At 42.3% G+C, this 19,389-nt stretch overlaps 1 protein-coding gene across 9 annotated transcripts in view; it reads right to left on the reverse strand.

Annotated features, from left to right (window-relative positions):
• SMOC1 (SPARC related modular calcium binding 1) overlaps window positions 1-19,389 on the reverse strand; it is a 126,958-nt gene that overhangs the window by 53,070 nt on the left and 54,499 nt on the right. For all 9 annotated transcript variants that reach the window (XM_040558375.1, XM_040558371.1, XM_040558374.1 and 6 more), the window contains exons 4-5: window positions 17,948-18,047; window positions 15,640-15,687 (exon numbers count right to left, since the gene is read on the reverse strand). In XM_040558375.1, coding sequence (XP_040414309.1) covers window positions 15,640-15,687; window positions 17,948-18,047 — 148 coding nt within the window. The remainder of the gene's footprint in view (window positions 1-15,639; window positions 15,688-17,947; window positions 18,048-19,389) is intronic.

Here is a 19,389-nt window from a genome sequence, read left to right on the forward strand (position 1 = left end):
GTGCAAAGAGACTTCCCTGCCAGGTTTTCACACCCCTTTCCACTTCTATGCATGGAGATCCTACAGCTGTTAAGAAAAAAAAAAAAAAAAAAACAGCTTTCAAAACCAAATTAGCAAAAGTGAGAACTCACTCTTTATTGTCTTCATTTTAAGAGGGGAGCTACAATGTGCTCCCTTCAGATATAATCCATAAACACTTAAGACAGACCAAAATACAGGAAAGCTTTGATTAAAAAGGTGAAAACGTGCCCAAGCTTTGAACGGGTAAGAGCTTAAGGAGCTCTAACTACACAGACTGACTTACACGGCAGTCATTTTTCCCTTCCTACATCAACTACTCTGTATGCTGTACAAACGCAGGCAGTGATTACTGCAACGGTGCACTGTAGGCATCACCCAGATAGCACAAGCAGCCTTCCAGTGCGCCTTCTGGAAGGCATTAGTTCCCCCCACATCCCCGGCTCCCTCCTCACATCTCCCTTGCAGGTGCGTCAACATGAAAAAAGCCCCTTGAGCCCCGAGGACTTTGTGGTCCAGCGCAGTCAGTGCGTTTGTATGGCAGCACCATTCTTCGCCCTGCGAGAAATCCTGTCCCACGCACAGACAGCTGGAAGTCCCTCTGACCTCCGTGACACAACTCAAAGCCTCCTCTGTTTGGCTTTTTGATTCCTGATTGACATATTCACTGCCAGGCGGAGATAAATGCTGCTGAGGGGACAATGTTGATCCGCTCCGACTGTTCTTGTGAAGGACTTTTTCAGAATAATAAACAAAAAAACATCGGTGCAGTTAAGTGCCTGAATAGAGCTGGAGATAGACAGAGAGGGGCTGGAGGGCTTTACAGAGGCTGGCAAGTCGATTGAAGAGTTAATTGTCTGGGTGTACAATGAGTTTATTCTGCCTGCAAACAAAGAGCTCTCTCTTCCTGCTCCTGGTCCTTCAAAAGCAAACGTGTCAAAAGGGCCTGGAGCGGCACTCTGTATTAATAGCAATGCTCTGGTATCTGGGATGCAGGGGCTTTAACATTTTTGAATCCCAGGATTCAGATAGTATCTCCGTAAAATCCAGCATCCTCATTTGCTGCCTGACTTCTCAAACTGCTTCTACAGCAATTAGCCAAAATAAATGTGCCCTCTAACTTCTTCTAATTCTTTATAGCTTTCAGCAATTGGCTCCCTTGGAAAAATAAAGGCACAGCAAGATATTACCCTTCAGACACGATGCTGTAGACACCCTCCCCAAAGTGAGATCCAGTTTTATGTTATTCCAATTATGTATCATTTAACAGGAGTCAGTTTAAACAAAGCAAGTGTCCCTAGATGTCTCATACTCGGGAGGACCCAGAATCCCAGTCCACATCTGGATCTGCATTTCAGAGCTGGCCCTATAATAGGTCAAACCAACACAATGTCCAAACACACCCCCTGCCTCTGGGAAAGTTCAGATCCAGATTCAGATTTGAACTCTGCAGGTTGAACCAAGCCCTATGGTAATTACCACTTAAATACCTGACTCATAAGTTATGCAAACCTTTCTGGGGAGGAAAAAAAAAATCTTCCTAATACTGCTGCATGGGGAGCAATGCAGCTGAAAAATAAGCTATTATACTTTATTTTGATGACAGAACTCTTAGGGATTTTGATGCCAATGCAGAGAAAGACAAATGTTATTCTAGGAACAAGTGGCATTCATAAGTGCTCAGATAAGGTGAGCTGGTTGTGAACTTTCTGGTGCTGTTAAGTTTGCTTCAGTACTTCTGAAAATTTGCTGTTTTAACCAGTTTCAAAAATGTAGCATTCTAAATCATATTTTTCCTCAGGTATATGGGCATGCTACCAAGCAAAAGACAAAGCAAGAACCTGAAAATAATTAAAGCGAGTATTTAGAGCACTGATCCAATTCAGAGAGCAAGGTGTGGGTCTCCCTTGCCCAAGCAAAGATCCCAACTACAGTGCTATCAATTCATTTGGTAGAAAAGCAGGGTGTCTCAAGTTTGTGTGATCCGTTTTAATGTAATGTGTGAGCAATACAATAAATGGAGATTTCAAAACCTTGAAGCCAGAGAAACAAGATTTCCTTTTTTTTTTCCCAACAAATTTTTGTTCAAACTGAACAGTAAACCCCAGTCTTATCCAATTTTGTAGGCTTGGAGTTTTGGACCAGCAGCATCTCTTCAGCAGCCCAAATACAGAACTAATTCAGAAACAGAAACTTGCACCCATTCTGCTATTTTGAACTTAACTAGAATTTTCAGTTCACTTTTGAGCCAAAAATCCAACCCTGAGGTCTTTTCTATCAAAGCATGCCCATAAGAGATGGACAGAGAAGCAAACAAGCAGATTTCAGTTTGGTTCGTAGTGATGAATTTCTAAGGTCAAATCAAATGCAAAGCAGTCAGTCTCAGGGAGGAAGACCTGTCATTGCACATGGGCTTACCTTATGCAGTTTTACAATTTTTAGACTCCACAGCCAAATTCCTATCAAAAATGCGAAATGGAAGGAATGGGAAAATAAATCCCAAAAGGCAGATTTGAACCTTACCTGCCAAAAATGAGAAGCAGGTAATAAATATGGGTCAAGGCAGTTTGGGACCATCTCTAGTTCAGACATGCACAAAAAACTGTTTTCTTCAGTGAGGAATTACTCAAGCTGTGAAGACATTGTTGCCTGTCCCCCCTGCCATCTTCAGAGACTTGTTATTCCCACCCTCCCAGACCCACGCAGCAGTTCCATTTGTGAAGCTAGACAGAAATCACAAGGCATGGTACGACTTGGAAATACACCCTGTTGTCATTAGCTCTGACTTACAGAATCAAAGTAACTCCTCCAGCAGCGTCCCAGCCCCGAGGATAATAACTAGCCCAGCAATGTTTTTAATCGTCTTAAGACAAAACCTTCAATTCAATCCCATAGTGGCTCAAATCAACAGAAAAACCTTAAAAGAACCTGGTTTTCATTCAATCAAAGGCTCTTGAGGGAGCTGCTAGGATGTGAGTTGTGTGTGCATCCATTTGTTAGCCTACCATTCCCACTGTACTAGGTTTGACTGTTTCGCCCTTTAAGCCAAGTCCTTCCCTTTCCCCGTAGACAAAAGTGCCATTACTCTTTGGAAGAAGGCAATATTTCCCCATTATTGCTGTACCTTCTCTATTCTGTTGTTTTTCTTGCTTCCAGCAAATAATTTAAAAAGTAATTTCTTAATGACTGGATAAACTCTGTATGACTTCTATCTTGAAAAATGAGCATATTCGCAGTCCCACAATGCCAAAATCATTTTTCCTTTGTATTTTTCATATGTCTGATGAAATCAACTAGACAGCAGCAGAGAAAACATTAGAAGTCACTCTGGCCCACAGTCCTTTGGCCCCCGTGTATGGTTTGCCTAGAAACGCCATATGTAAATGCTGGTCCCAACCTCTACACACTGAACTTTTATTTCTCAGCAGATAATTTCAGAACATAAAATTTTGCAGCATACAAGCTGCAAGCCCATCCTCACCAGAGGCATGAGCATAGTTAAAGAATGCTAGCCTAATTACCTGTTGAGGAGCTTCAGGGAGAGAAGTGATTGAAAGTAAATACAACTATAGAAGTTGTAACTTTACTTAACAGTTATAACAGTGAATAAAGGAGAACTGGGCCCTGCATCTGTGTAACAGAAGTTGTATCCAAGTGCATGTCATTATGACCAAATTATCTGGAAAAGTTCATGCCAATCTGCACAAGGGATATTAGGCTATCTTGTCCCAAAACAGAGCACTGTCCGTATTATCAAAGTAAAAAAAGGAATTAAGTCAGAAGAAGCAATACGGTACATGCCTGGTGCAGGCACTCCTGGCACTAAACTTCTCAAGGAAGGTGGAGAGGACACAGAGGCAGAACACAAGGAAACAGAACAGCAGGATTATAAGGGCTGGGTAAATCACAGTCCCCCTTCAGCAAGAGTTGGAGCACGCACTCACTGTTGGGAATGTGCTTTTCTTCCCGGAGCAGAAACACCTCCGTAGTGCCAGCATTACTTACACCATGGAGTGATGAGACCAAGGAATCCACAGTAGCCAGCCTTCTCTGAATATACACACCAACATGAAAGCTAAAAATAGACTAAAGAGTGGGAAGAGGAAGAGGACAGATGTACCTTTTTTTTTTTTATAGCTTCCCATTTGGTAGAAGCATATGTTTTTATCTCACCCATTAAGCACCAGCAGTATGATAGATACTGCAGGATTTTAAACCGTGGTATCTCAAATTTGAATCATCTTCTGTTTGGCTCCTTCTGCCTTGAAAAAACATTTGAAATAAAATGGAACAAAAGAATTCTGCACAAATACGTATTTTACTTAAGATACCATGTCTCATAATAAGACTTTAGCACTTGATGTTGCCCCAGACTTGGACAGAAGTTCACAGAATGCTCTGTAGCACTGTTAGCAGCTGCCTGATCACACTTAGACAAAAGCAACAACCACCATATGACTGTTTTGTTTAGTCTCTCTGGTTCAATTCTACCCACAATATATCGGATGTCTACCTCGAGGACCCTCAGCTTTGATGTGAAGTAGCTTTTGCTACTCCCGTCTCCCCTCTTGACTACCTCTCCCAAAAGGCTGCTCAGAGCCCACAGCCAACTCTCACCTTGCTGCTTCCAGACTCTGCAGAAGAGCAGATACCTGCAGCTGTGCAAAAGGGAGCACATGCCTGAAAGGCAGGCAAGGATATTGTGATTCTGATCTTAAATTGCTTCACCGAAAGAAGAAAATAATGATTGTTGAGCAAGCTTCTTATGAGCAGTGATCATATTCCTAGCTTTGGGAATGTTCTGGTAGCTACCTGAAATATATGGTGGCCTGGGGCAAGGGGCACAAAGGATGTGATTAGGATCTCAGTCTTTCTTCCCTCTCTCCCCGAGATCAGACACACTCCCTTTCACCTCTCTCCTTCCAGCGCTGGTCTCTTCAAGGCAAAGGCTCTATAAACTCCCCTACATCTTCAAGGAATACAACCTACAAGTGGGGGGTGGAGACGGCAGCAAATTTCCCAGATCAATGGCCATTTGAAATTCAGACATATGGCTGAAGCCCTACAGCTGCATGTGTTAATTACCACACGTGTCCCCTGTAAAGCAGTCTGTTAAACACAAAAAGAAAACAGAAGAGAAAAAAGCTGTTCCAGGGGATTAAGTAAATAGTCTAAATTTTTGACCCTGCTCCCCCAGACACATGCCTGTGTATTAGAACACAAGCTCCCCTCCTTTCTCCCGACACCTGCACGCCGAGGAAGCACAAGACCCCTTGCATCTCTAGCCATGTGCACTGAACCTATCTCAAAGTGTACTTTCACCCTTCCAGCCCCCCTCCCGCCTCTTCTCTCGCCAGCCCCTCTCCCTTTCTCCTTTAGAGGACTAATTCCTGGCTGACAACCAGACCGGCCTTGGGTTTACAATACGCCTTTTCATTTCCTTGCAGGCAAAGAGAATGGATACCTCACTGCTACATGTATATTGCATGTGCGCAAACTAGGAAAAGGGAGGAAAATATATTTTTTTTCATTGTTTCTTTTTGCAGGTTGTTTTTTTTTTCTTTCCTCTCAGACCTTTAAGAGAGGAATTCAGAACTCTGAGTGAGCACAACTCTGCTTTCTAACATGATTGCCCCAGCTAGTTCTCTCCAAGATCTGTGTTTAGTCTAAAGCAGTTTTTATATGTGATTATGAAACTGAAGGAATAGTTTTTCTGTATAAGGGAAGGGATAAAGAAAAATTGAGGGAGGCAGATGAGTAAGTAGGGTAAGTGAGTTGTGCTGGAAGGACCTCCAAAGAACCTAACATGCTTGAGAAGGAAATCAGTATGTATTGAATATGGATCACAAAAATGAAACTGTTCAGGTACAAGTGACACCTCATTCTCAAACTTAAAATATTTGTATTTTACGAGAAGGAAGATCATTCCATGATGTTACAGACTGCCAGACATCTACAGATTGACTGCTCAAGATAAGCTTGACTGAACTTAAGAGCCATCGTCAACTAAAGGTGTTTTTGTGAGCAGCTGAATAGTCAGGATGAAACCTGTAATGTCATTATACTTAAGAATTGCCTTGCTGCAGCACCTAAAGGTCCCATCAGAATCTGAGCACCAAGCTGAGCACAGTAACATGTAGTAAAAGGCAGGGATGCAGCCCAGAGAAATGCAGTCTCTGAGGAAGACTTCTCCCATCCCTTCCTGTTATCAAAGCATTTTCTAATACATCTTCCTTGACGTCAATATAAAAATAAATAAATAAATAAAACACCAGACGAGTACATGGAGGGAAACCATTATTGCAGCTGTGCTTTAGTTCTCATAGGTGCCATCTCATGAACTTGAACAAACATTGTGGTTGCACATCCAGCCTCCCCATACCTTACTTATGAACACACACGCTGCATGTGTTCAAACTTTCCCATCACAGTTTTGTGGCTTATCTCCTGTATAGAGAGATGTTGATAGAACTCATTGGGTAAAGGGCCTGAAAGGAGTGCAATTCCAGCCACACTCAACCAAACCACTGCCCCCAAAATTTAAAATACATTTCCCATTGCATTACTCTGGTTTGAGGAAAAACAACACTAACATTTAGATGTCTAGATTCTTCTGCAGGATGCAAATACTCAAAAACAAAATAGGATCACGTTAGGCTGGTAAGAAAAATATTCTAGGTTAATTTATCTGAAAACACATCAATTCCTCCAATTTATCCAGAGGTTTGTTTTTAAGAAAAAAAGAGCTACAGAAGACAGGAAGTCTAGGGTTATTAATTTCAAAGTTATAATGATGCTGTTTTAAAGGATCTAGAGAAATACATACTGTAATAGCATAACATCTTGGCATACTGATCCAGATATTTGAAGAGCTCGGGAAGATTTTTTTTTAAACAGCTCTTTAAAAAAGAAAAGGTGTTGAGGCCACATAGCTATGAAGTACTTCAACAAAAAGCAGCCCACAGTCCCTCGAACTATTTCTATTTCTTTTCTCTGCAAGCTGTAATTGGTCAGACACCAGAAACCTATGTATAGCACATAAACAGTTAATAATACTTTAACAGATGTTGCTTAATCAATTGTTAGTCTGCTTATTAGATCTACTCACCAGGCTGCTCAATACCATGACTTAATCATTTAAAAACCTTTACAGCTGTCCTTAAGACATTACAGACATAAATAGTCTGTAGATTGCTGTAACAACACTTGTAAACTACAATTTTATTAAGTCATATTATATAGACTAACCTACAGATTAGAACTGGTTCTTTATAGATGAAAGTAGAATTCTTGCATTATATCAAACAAAATATACTTTAAAACAAAATTTGCCTTCTGCTTAAACTTGCCAATGAAACTTTCTTCAGCCTCAAATTTGATACATATGTTCTGAGGCCCACAGAAAATGTCTTGATGAAAAGCTAAACAATTTCAGACAAGTCAGTGATGTAGGGACCCAAAAGGATTGTTTTTAATTCTACTGTTTACGTAACAATTTTGAGGTTGAATTTTTCTTCTAGTCCTTAATAGTTCAAAAATTCTGTTTGATTAGTGAGACAAATCTAGGTGCTTCCTAGAACACTGCTCTATCATCGAAAAGTGATCCAGTATCCGTGGTATTGAGAAACCACATGCCTCTGTTCTTACAGAAATTGATCAGGATTCTCAGGTAAAAGCTGGGTTCTCTATCTTACAAAACCAGTACTATTAGCACCACTGGCAAACTACAGTCTGCTATACCTGTGAAATTCACTTGCCTTCTACAATTACATTTGATTGGCATTTAACAGCACATTTGCATACTGCGTATGATATAGGAACAGCGATAAGAACTAGACTGAATTCTTAACATCTGCAAACAGACAAGCCTACAGATTAGTGATATTTACAGATTCTTTTTTATTATTTTTTTAAAATGGAAAAGCAAACTTTAATTCCCACCCTAAGTTTGCTTGGAAATACAAATATGTACTAATCAAAAATTTATGTACCGCAAACTTCATCTACAGAATATTTTATTTGCAGCTCACTGAGGCCTTTGCAGGACCTTTGCAGCCCTATCGTTGCACTAACTTCACCCAGTTCCTCCTCAGCCACCTGAGTTCTCACACCCGTTTCACAGAAAGCCACTATCACATGGTGGGACAAATAAAGCTTTTGCACGTAGACAGCATGGAGCATTTGTATAGCACCACCACAGCAAGTCTGATGCTGTCAGAAGCAGATGATTTACCCGTGCATAGCACAGCTTGACTCTCCACATAGTGACACTACACATGGACGATTTGTGTACATCTGTCTATATTTTACCAAGAAAAGACCTGACAGAAAGTGTCAGTTCTTGCTTAGGAATACTACAGGCAACAAACAGTTCAGCAAGCAATTTTTGCATGAAAATTCTCTCTCACCCAGACTTACAAGTTGGGATATTTATCTTACAATAAATAACACACAGGATCCAGAATTGCGTGAGTAGCACTGCAGACTTAGTACCTGCCTATGTTCTGCAAGAAATTCATCATGAGATGGCAACCACCAGTTAGAACCATCGCTTGGCTTCATTCTGCCCAAGTAAACTTGTATTTCTTTCACCTCACTGATGGAGGCCATGTGATAATCTGTCTTTCTTGTAGCTACTACAAGCTGCTAAAGACATCACAAAGCACTTTCTCATTATTTATTGGGTTAGAGAGGCAGGATTAATTGAGTGCTTGAAGCTTGGTTTGTGCAATAGCACAGCTCTGCTTCGGATTCGATAAGTACCTAGTTGAATCCAGAAAAAAACAGAGAAGGCAAAGACTGAAGTCTCAGCTTTCAGTGACATACACCTTTGACAGCCCTGTCTACAGAGTGGGACGTTTTTGTCAAGATGTTATCTGTTCATACTTGTGAGATGTACTAACTGCTGCAGAGGCAGGATGTTCCCCTCCCTGCAAGCAGGCAGCAGGTGAATTAGTGCTGGCTGCACCTGACTTCTTACCACCAGCAGACAAAGCTTCCAGGTCTCCATGTACAAACACTTCTATTTATTTACATTAGCACAAGCTGTCCTCTGCTTAGGTTTGCCTGAGGAGAGCATTCACCCTTTACTGCTTGGTCTAATTACTGACTCAGACTAATGGCTCATTACTGATTCAAATTGCTCAGTCTACTGGCGGCACAACTAGTCCATTAACATTTGCTGCAAGTAAGGCTCTTGGAAACCAGCAGGAAAAGAGCCACAGAATGGGCCCACTTGCCCACAGCTCCAACTGAGATTTTCCTCTGTGCCCGTTTCTTGCAGCTAAACCCACAAGGAAGAACCCCATTCCAGATTTTTAATTGACAGGAATTTTAAGTTGTTTATCTTAGGTTCCTCAAATTGCTTCAGTGCTTTCTTGTAGAAACTCAACTTGTCTGCAAACTCATTGGGCAAAGCTTTTCGCAACTCCATGGGAAAGTCAAAGCACGGAATTCAATGCCTGCACGTAAGACAGTAAGCGTAAAGCATCTCCACCCAGACTTCGCCTCCCGTGGGGCCATCAGAGCTCACATTCCACTAACATCACTGTACCTGCCCCAGGCTCAGGGAACTGCAGATGTTGTTGCCAGCTTTTGCAACAGGGAAACAAAGCTAGTCAAAACAGGCTTGGAACTTCATACGCTCCAAGAGATTTCATGAAAGAAGAAAGGAGTTCATACATACCATGCAAGACTCTTCACAATGACTGACATCAACAGTTCAGTCAGCCCATATTTACCTGTACTTGCATCATCTTTTAATCCCAGATTAGAGAACTATACTTCCTTTCCCATTTCTTTCATTCAGTTTATTTAAAATGATATAAAGACCTCTCATGGCATCCAGAATAGTTACAATGACTAACAAACCACTATCCCCACCTAGATTTTCACCTTCTCTCCTTTCTGACCTCCACTTTTAATTCACTCTGCTTCCAGTTTTAAGTAAGAAGACTGCATGATTTAATGAAGATAAAAAGCAGCCATGTAATTTATTATCCCTGTCTCCTGACCAGCCTACTTTTTAAAAGCCTGCTTGGTGACTGTGAAAAACACTACTTGTGGCTGCAATATGCCAAGTCTGCATCTTTGAGTCCTAAAGCACCAACATTCCACAGATAAAGAAAATAAAGTTTTGTTTTGTGCTTGCTTGTTTTGTTTCGAACGTGTGGCACAACTTGCCTTTGGCTGGAAAGGAACAATCTGCATTCTTTAGGCAGGGAAGAAATCCAGTCATGTTGGCTCCAAGGATGCCTTTCACTGCATCTTAAAATATTAAGAAGTTCCCAGTGGGAGGGGGGGGGACGGAGATCCAGCACTCTAGGGGACTGTGTCATCTTCCAAGTCTCTCAGGCTTTCAAACTAAGCAGCAGCTGGAGTAAATTAGCGCAAGAAGCTCCTTATAAGAAAGGATTGTACAAGGCACAAGCAGGAATATGGAACAAACAGTAACAAGTTTGCAGTTTCTGGATATCCTAATCCCACCCAGGAATAACTGCAGCCTATGACAAAGGTCCTGGACACTTGCTCTGCAGCTGCCTGAAGGAACGGTGTATGTCAGCCTGGCTGGGCTACTTCATCTTCTAGGTAAGGAGTATCCTTTCTCATTTTCACTTCAGGATCACTCAGTCCACCTGGAGAACCAAGCTTACAGCATCTTAACACAGTTCCAAGTCATTTGTTCAGAGCCTCACTACTCTCACAGCACGGAGGTCAGCTGAATGACCCATTTTCATCGGGAGGCTGGCTGTGCAGGAAGGGCTGCTTTGCAGCCAGCCAACCATCACCAGCAGCCCAGAAGCTGTACTTCCCATCGTCTTGTGCTCCTACAGTGGGCAGCGCTCTTCAAGTGAGGATGCCAGGGCATATGGTGCTGGGTGGTGTTGGTCCAAGCACTGCCAGAGAGGCAGTACCACCTCAACACTCCCCACTTTGTTAAAGGCGTGGACTGAAATATTTGGAAAACCTGTCCCTTAGTACAGAACAGCACTGTGCACCATGCAAGAAAACAAACAATTAGAGTGTTAGTCTACTCCAAAAAGGTTTGAGGAGAGGGCAATGACAGTGGAAGGACAAAAACCTTATCAAGCTTCATTGCACGTGATGAACTGTAACTCGGGACAAACATTTGGCACTGAGCTGTGTTACATTAGGGCACTAGGCCTTAGAGATGGAGGGGATGAGAGGTCCTTTCATGGGTCAGACAGACAAACCTGAAAGGACTTTGTTTATAAAAAATTCAAGCAGGCTGAATTCAGACAGGAGAAACAGTGGTAAATGTCCGAACTGCAAGTCCTGGAGAACCCAGGCTTCCATTCTTCCATATAAGAATAAGTCACTGCTTCCCTGGGCCCAGGTCTTTGCCTTCCAGCAGCAGAGCACTCCACACACACAGAACAAATCAGTACTGGCTATTTTAAAGTTTTAAATTTGGTGCCAATTTGATTTGATTTAAATTACCTTACAGGGCAAATTATATGAGTAACTGGCATTACATCATACAGAAACAGCAGCAATGAAAACACGGACAACCAGAGCACAGGATTTAAAAATAAAAAGGATTTCTTGCCAGCACTTTTGCCTGTTCTCTGCAGAAAGCTCCACAGAGCCACTTCTGGAACTACATATCAAGCCAATGCCCATAGAGCCATTTCATTTTCTTTTCATCAGTAATGAGACAGCCCGTGAACAGGAAGCACGTGTTACTTCACATCTTCTCCATCATACCTATTGACCTCTACAAACTAAGCCAAAACATTTGAAGAAAGAGAGCTATTACTGACAGCCGGTCCTTTTCCTCTTCCAACATTAATTTGTCTCTCCTAGAGGGCAGCTAATATGCTACTAAAGTCTCCCCTTTCACTTGTTACCTAATAGCCTAAGCCTACCCACCTGTACAGTTCCCTAGGCAGAGCAGCCTCTTTCCAAAGAACTATTTTGCCCTGAAGACTTGAAAGGCATCAACATCATACAAAGTTTATTAGCTCCATATTTTACATTCCTGTATGAATGGGACAAAGGAAATCACATCTGAGAGTCTTAGCTATTCCCTCACCTCCTGAAAGAGCCTATTCTGTGCCAGATAATACTATTTGACCCAGGGACTCTCATCCAGGGGTGGAAAGAGGAGTGTGGAAATTCCACAAGCTAAGTCAGATGGTAGTTGCTCAAAGTGACCACTTCAGAATTTTCCAAAATGTGCCTCTGCAAAGTCATCATTGACCCAGTTCCTGATGGACCCCTCTTCATCATGTCCTTTTTGTCTTCCTGCAAAGGGCTATCTTTACAGAAAGACTCAGAACACTCCGCTAAAACGGATGGTTATAGCCAGGCTGGCTAGTCACAAGCCTTCAGAGAAGCCAGGGCTCCTGTGAATGATTTGCATTAAGGAAGCCAGGCTGCCTGTTCTTGGTACTGGCTTGCTTTCCACAAAACCCAATACTGAAATTCTGGATCACAGCAATAAGTCAAAAAGAAGCACTGATTAGTGCAAATTAATTTTTAGACCAAACATTCTTCACAAGCCAAAAGAATAATGCTAACTTCCCCAGATGTTAAACCAGATTATTTCAATTCAAATCATTTCACATTTTAAAAGTCCTGTACAGGCTATTTAATAATTGCTCACCAGGATTTTTCTGACATGATGGAGAAAGGCTTGTGTGGGGGCTTTCAACAGATGAACACTCAGAATTGGAGGGGATGTAAAGTTTACATGATTGCTTGAAGCATGCTGGCCAAAAGGGAGATGTTTTCCTTTTCTTGACAGCTACTGACTGCATAGAATGTTTCTCCATCCATGTGACCAAGCTTAGCATTCTTAAAATAGGATGCCACAGGGAGCACCAAGAAGAGTCAATTTATATTACAAATTTTAGATTAATTCCTTTCATTTATAGTTCTCTTCTTCTGTATGTTGAAGCTTTTGAGTTAATAAAAGGGGTGAGGTAGGGGAAAAAAAAAAACTGTCATTTTCCCCTTTGCTCTGTTTCTTAAGAAATCCAGTATCAGCTGCTTCCAATTCCAGAACAGACCTGAACTACTCAGGTAGGAAGCCTACAAACAACCTGCTCTTCTAAAATAATGCAGATTGCAAGAGATACTTGATTTGCTTGTATTTCAGGCTAGGCTAACAATAACTGTATTAAAAGTATGATAACAATGTGTTCAGGTGGCAATTCCACAGGCTGTGAAGTTTAACACTTAATTACAGGTTTACAGAGACACATCCTTATCTGAAGTAAGAAGCAACCTTCAGCATTCAGGTTTAAATAAGCAGGTCTCTTTGCATCTTTCTTCTCCCTACCTTTTCCTAAGCTACCATACACAACCAGCAGACTGTAGAGCAGATACGCTCAAAATGCATCATTGCTTTGAGCATAACAATCTATAATTCCTCTTAAGTGCCTTCAGGACTGGACAGTCCCAACATGGAAGATGTTTTTCAAACTAAAATTAGGCATGAAGGTAGGCATTTTCCTGCATTTTGAAGTCTCAGAAGTAACTGATTTGAATTGATTTATGGATGAACTGAATTATGGAGAAGATTATCCTGGAAGTTATTGAAAAACACCTGAAAGACAGCATGGTCATTGGTCACAGCCGATATGGGTCACAAGGGAAAAGTCCTGTTTAATGAACTTTATTTCCTTTTATGACAAGATTACCCACATAGTCAACCAAGAGAAGCCAGTTGATGTAAACTTTTTGGATTTCAGTTAAGCTTTCAATATTGTTTCTCACAGTATCCTTCTGGAAAAAGTGTCCAGCATACAGGTAGACAAAACCAGAACATTATGGGTGATAAATGATAAATGACTTGGATGCAGGACTTGAAGGCATAATGAGTAAGTTTGCAGATGACACTAAATTGGGAGGAGCTGTTGACTCTCTGAAGGGTAGAGCAGCCTTGCAGAGAGATCTTGGCAAATTAGAGGGCTGAGCAATCACCAGTCATATGAAGTTTAACAAGAGCAAGTGCCGGATGCTACACGTGGGACAGGACAACCCTGGCTGTATGTATGGACTGGGGGACGAGAGGCTGGAGAGCACCCTGCAGAAAGGGATCTGGGGTTTCTGGTCAATGGCAAGTTGAATATGAGTCACCAGTGTGCCCTGGCAGCCAAAAGGGCCAACTGTATCCTGGGGGTGCATCAAGCACGGCACAGCTAGCTGGTCAAGGGAAGGGACTGTCCCTCTCTGCTCTGCTCTGGTGTGGCCTCACCTCGAGCACTGTGTGCAGGTTTGGGCAACACAGTATAAAAAGGACAAAACTGTTAGAGAGCATCCAAAGGAGGACTATGAAGATGGTAAAGAGTCTAGAGGGCAAGATGTATGAGGAGCAGCTGAAATCACTTGGTTTATTCAGCCCAGAGCAGAGAAGCCTGAGGGGAGGCCTCATGGCGGCCTGCAGCTTCCTCATGAGGGGAGCAGAGGGGCAGGCGCTGAGCTCTGCTCTCTGGGGACAGCGACAGGGTCTAAGGGAACGGCATGGAGCTGGGACAGGGATGGGGCAGGCTGGGAGTTAGGAAAAGGTTCTACACCCAGAGGGTAGTTGGGCACTGGGACAGCTACCCAGGGCAGTGGTCATGGCAGCAAGCCTGCTGGAGATCAAGGAGTGTTTGGACAATGCTCTCAGACATGTGGTTTGATTTTTGGGTGGACCCATCTGGAGTCAGGAGTTAGACTCAATGATCCTTGTGGGTTCCTTCCCATTCAGGATACTCTATGATTTAGAGTTAGTAGTAACAGTCCTGCTTCACATATCAAAACAAGTACTTCTCAGGAAAAAGCCTTCCTCCTCTTCAGCAGGAGTGAGGTTGCACTCAGCACAGTTTTCTTGCAGTAAGAAGAAACTAGAAAGTTGACTCTGAATGGGGGGTAAGGAGGAAGATAGATTGAAAATCACAGCATGTAGAACACCTAAAGACAAACTTGACTGCTCATCAAACTTGACTGCTCATCCTCCAAAGACTATTTCAGTGAATGCAAATTGGAGGACACAGGGAAGGGCTACTAATACACACAGGAGACTGAGAGCAACATATCCAGTGCCTTGCTCAGGAAAAGCAAGGACCAAAGAAAGCAGTGAAAGGAAGGAGGACCACTGCTTAATGCACAAAAGGGTGAGATCTGCAACAGCAGCTATGGTTTAATCTAACTCTGCTCCAGCTGGCCAGAGGGTTTTATGCAGAACAATTAAAAAAACACCACCTTTTCAATGCATGTAGGGCCACAACCATTACATTAGCACTCCCAACTCCCAGTGTACTAGTCATACTGCTAGTATTTCTAATCTCCAAGGATTTTACTGAGCATTCTCAGTAGCTAACATCAAGGTGAAAAAAACAAAGGTTATCCTGTATCTGCTGCCCCTTTGGGAAGCTCTGCTTTCATTTATACATCTCAGCAACCAGCACAGAGCAGAACACACAGTTTTTCAGTCCCCAGGGTGATGCACACACTGTCATCTGACTTGTCCTACTGCAGGGGGAGGTCTAAAGGCATGTAAGCCTCTCACACACAGACCTGTTTAGAAACCCAGGTTCTAAGTTATCTCATAGACTTGGCTGGGCAACTGCTATTACAAAACAACTTGCTGAAGCACAGGACTCCACTCACCTTTCCTTCCTGAGTTACCTTGGCCTGATGGTTTATCAGTTACAGAACCTAAAGGGGAAAAAAAGGAAAGAAAAAAGACAACTTTTTAGATGTTGAACAATCACACAAAACGTGTAATATTACATGAAAACAGTCAATATCTAAGCCCACAAAGTGTCTATTTACTTGCCAACAGCTTGGTTTAGGATTCAGAGTTCCTGTGGCTTCAACCAACTAGGAGACCATAAGAAAGTTTTATGCATTAAGGATGTTAAATCAGGATGTGGGTAAACAAGAAATCTTTAGTAGCTGGATCCAGTGATTTGAAAAAGCTCAACACAGCAGTGCACTAGTAAGAAACCTGGAATAAATCCAAGGGCAAGAGGGAAAGATCAATAAGAGTCACTTCTTTGGTTTGCAAACGTCAGGAAGAACAAATCAAAAACAGGTGGTGAGAGTGTACAGGGAATGCAAGGGGCAGTATTCTAAAGGAAGGGATTAAGTGGGACAATTTCCAGAAAATGGATTTCAACCAAGCCCTGAACATCCCCAGCTGTTTGAGAAGGGACATTGGATAAGATCCAGCATGTACTCAAATAGGACACATCCTGTTTTTTTCTAATTTACACTTCAAGCTTCATATTATATATATGATTCTGCACTTGTTTCTGCAGTTTGCTTTAGTGCTGCATCATGAATTTTCCACTAAAACTTGAGCTGATAATAAAGGCTTTCTTAACAAATCTGTTACCAAAATGTAAAAAATCTATGACAAGCTTTTTTTTTTTTTGTGGAATAGCTTTATTCCCAGGGAAATGCTTCTGCTGTGCACCATTATTAAACAGTTCCAGTGATTACTGATCATGCAGGAAACATGGATCTAAAGTCAGTTCCAAGGAGGCAGCTCTGACAGGCCCAAGAGTCCAGTCAAGACAAGCCCTAAGCTTTATTGTCTAGGTACTTTCACTTGCAGATCTGTTCATCACAGGTCTACTGCTGAATTACAAGTAGGAAGCACATACACAATATTAGTTGTCATAGGCTAACATCTGCATGTCCCACAAAATGCAATGACTCTAGGTTCTTGGTAAAACAATTTTATAAACAGCTCATGATTAAGTGAACAAATCAGCAAAACATCCTCTAAAAATGCCCTACCAAAAACATATTTAGCCAACGATGGAAGAAAGTCATTCTCTAAGCCTTAAGCCAAATTGCTGTAGCATTTTACCTTAAACGAAAATAGGATATTAACCTTATTTTCTTTCTGTGTACCTGTAAAACACTAAGCATCCCCTCTAGCTACAGTATTTGACTCACTAGTCCCCAGGCAGCTCCCCAACTTAACTTGAATCCTCATGCAAGTCACTACATTTACTTATTACCACAACACACCCTAAAGCAAAGAAGATGTGAACAAAGTGAGAAGGATTTAAAAAAAAAAAAAAAAAAAAAAAGGTTTGACTGTTGCCATGCTCCCAATCCAACAGGCAAACATGGCAAGGTGTGAGAGCAGCAGTGCATCAAATACCCTTAGGGTGCAGATTGCAAAGCATGATGCCAGAGGCAGCAGTCCCTACATGGCATTACTTAACACATTGGACAATCCTATTCTCACCAACTTTTCTTTTGGGGGGGGCAGGTGGACATGATTCTTGTGTCGCCCTTGAATTCTCTCAAACAGCACAGAACAGCTTCCCATCCCTTCCTGTGCCTGGTGTGCTGCTGCTGCCACAGCAGCTCTGCTCACTGCAGCTCATAAAGCTAAGGCCATATGAAAATCTAGAGCCTTCCCCCAGCCCCATCCCATCTGAGCCATGGGATGCTGTATTTGACTGCAGGGAGAAACACTTCAGTTTACTTTAAGTACAGAAGGTGATGATTTGGGAAGCTTAAATGCTGCTCTGACAGCCTCTGAAGGCAACAAGACTATGACCCAACTCAATTCAGCCTGAGAACCATTTCTTTAAAATACATCTCATGGAAAAGAGAGATCCCATCTGTTATGGGGATTCTTGGGTTTGGTGTACACAGCAGTACTGTGGCTTTTGCCTTGGCTACCACAAGCCGTGGTTCCACTCTGTTACTTAGTGTTTTTTCCTCAGTGAGCCTTAAACCCTTGCTGCCAGGTGAAAATGCCACAGCCCACGCTTCCTTGCAGGTTCCAAAAGCCAGCAAACAAACAGGGAAATACAAGCAGCAACTGCAGTTTTAAGTTGGGTGAACTGGCCAAGTCACCTGAAAAGATTAAGCACTCTGAATTGGACATGTCCTCCCCATGCCCCTTCGGTTACCAAACGGGTATTTGTTGAAGCCACTCCCACAGTACCTGAACATACAGGAGTTTTGTTCTGTACAGAAGAACCGCTAATAGGCTTGCCATCAGGTGTCACACACCAGCAGTATCCCGTGTAGGTATGGCACTGCACCTGTTTGATAAAACAAAGAGCAGGCATTTCATTTCTCACTCTGTCACCCACCACTACTGTTATAGTCCAGCACCTTAATGGAAGTCCCAACCCAGAAGCATCCTGAAGAAATGCTTCAGAGCAAGGAGATCACATAGAAGAGTATATTTGATTTTGGTGGACATGTTTTGTGACAAAGACTTTCTCCTTCCACCTCCCTCCCCAAAGAAAGGTTATTTCTCCTACTCCAACTCCTTTAGCTGCAATTCAGGAGGCAAAGGAAGTTACAGATACTCAGCTGAGAACACTTCAGTTTGGGTACGCAGCAGTCATGTCTCAGCTCATTCCACCCTCTGCTAAATCCTGTTTATTATTTACCATTAAATAATTTCTCCTCAGAGTCCCACTGCATCCCAGCTGCAATGTGGCAAGGCCACCTCAGCCCCTTTCCACAGCCACTGCTGGAGAACAGTGGTCTGTGGGCGTTGCAAGAGCATTTTGTTAAGTAAACACAGCTAGAAAAACACAACACTTGACTTGTTATGTTAACAAACCTTCTCCAGATAGATTTGAGCTCTCTCCTGTTACTATGTCAACTCCAGCAGTAGGAGCAAGATGCTTGCTCTTTGCATATTGACAAGGACTTAGGAGCATTTGATGAAGTCTGTAATGAGCCAAAAGATGCACAGCGTAAGATTCAATTTGCTCATCTTTAAAGCTCTGCATCTGAACTTAATGTCTAGAATTGCCCGGTTCTTTCCAACGCTATGGAAGGACACCAGAATGACTAGTTTGGAGGTGGACCTCTGAAGTGAGAAGCAATAAATCCTGATCTAGCAGACTGGTCTTAGTGATGTCTCTGCAGGTATTAGTCCAGTGGCAGTACAGTTTCATCCAGCTTAACAAATCTAATTGCAGCTTTTGCTTCAGCTTTCACAGAATGATCAGCACTTGGATGAATTCAGGGTTTCTTCTGACTTCCCTTGAGACAAAAGTAAATCATCATCATAGAGGGATTGGTGTAAAAACTGTTTCCAAAATCCTTCCCAGCAAATGCACTTTCAGTTGTGGGCGAGTCTGTACCTCAGTAACACCAGCACCTGGAAATAGTATAGAAATGTCTACACTATTACAGGCTAGAGATGGCTGCATCATACACTTCTGATAAAAACCATGGCATGAAATCTGCTTTTTGTTTTGCTTTCAGGCTGAATTCAGTCCATTCTCTATTTTTCCAAGGAAGTCCTCTGAAGCTGATTTCCCATTCTAGTCCTCCCCCCAGAGAACTGGTGAGCACTGTTTGTACCATTCCCTCCCTTTGGGACCCTTCACAACTAGATTAGTTATTCCCCCTTGCTGACAG

Source organism: Cygnus olor, chromosome 5 (assembly GCF_009769625.2).
Source record: "Cygnus olor isolate bCygOlo1 chromosome 5, bCygOlo1.pri.v2, whole genome shotgun sequence".
NCBI lineage: Eukaryota > Metazoa > Chordata > Aves > Anseriformes > Anatidae > Cygnus > Cygnus olor.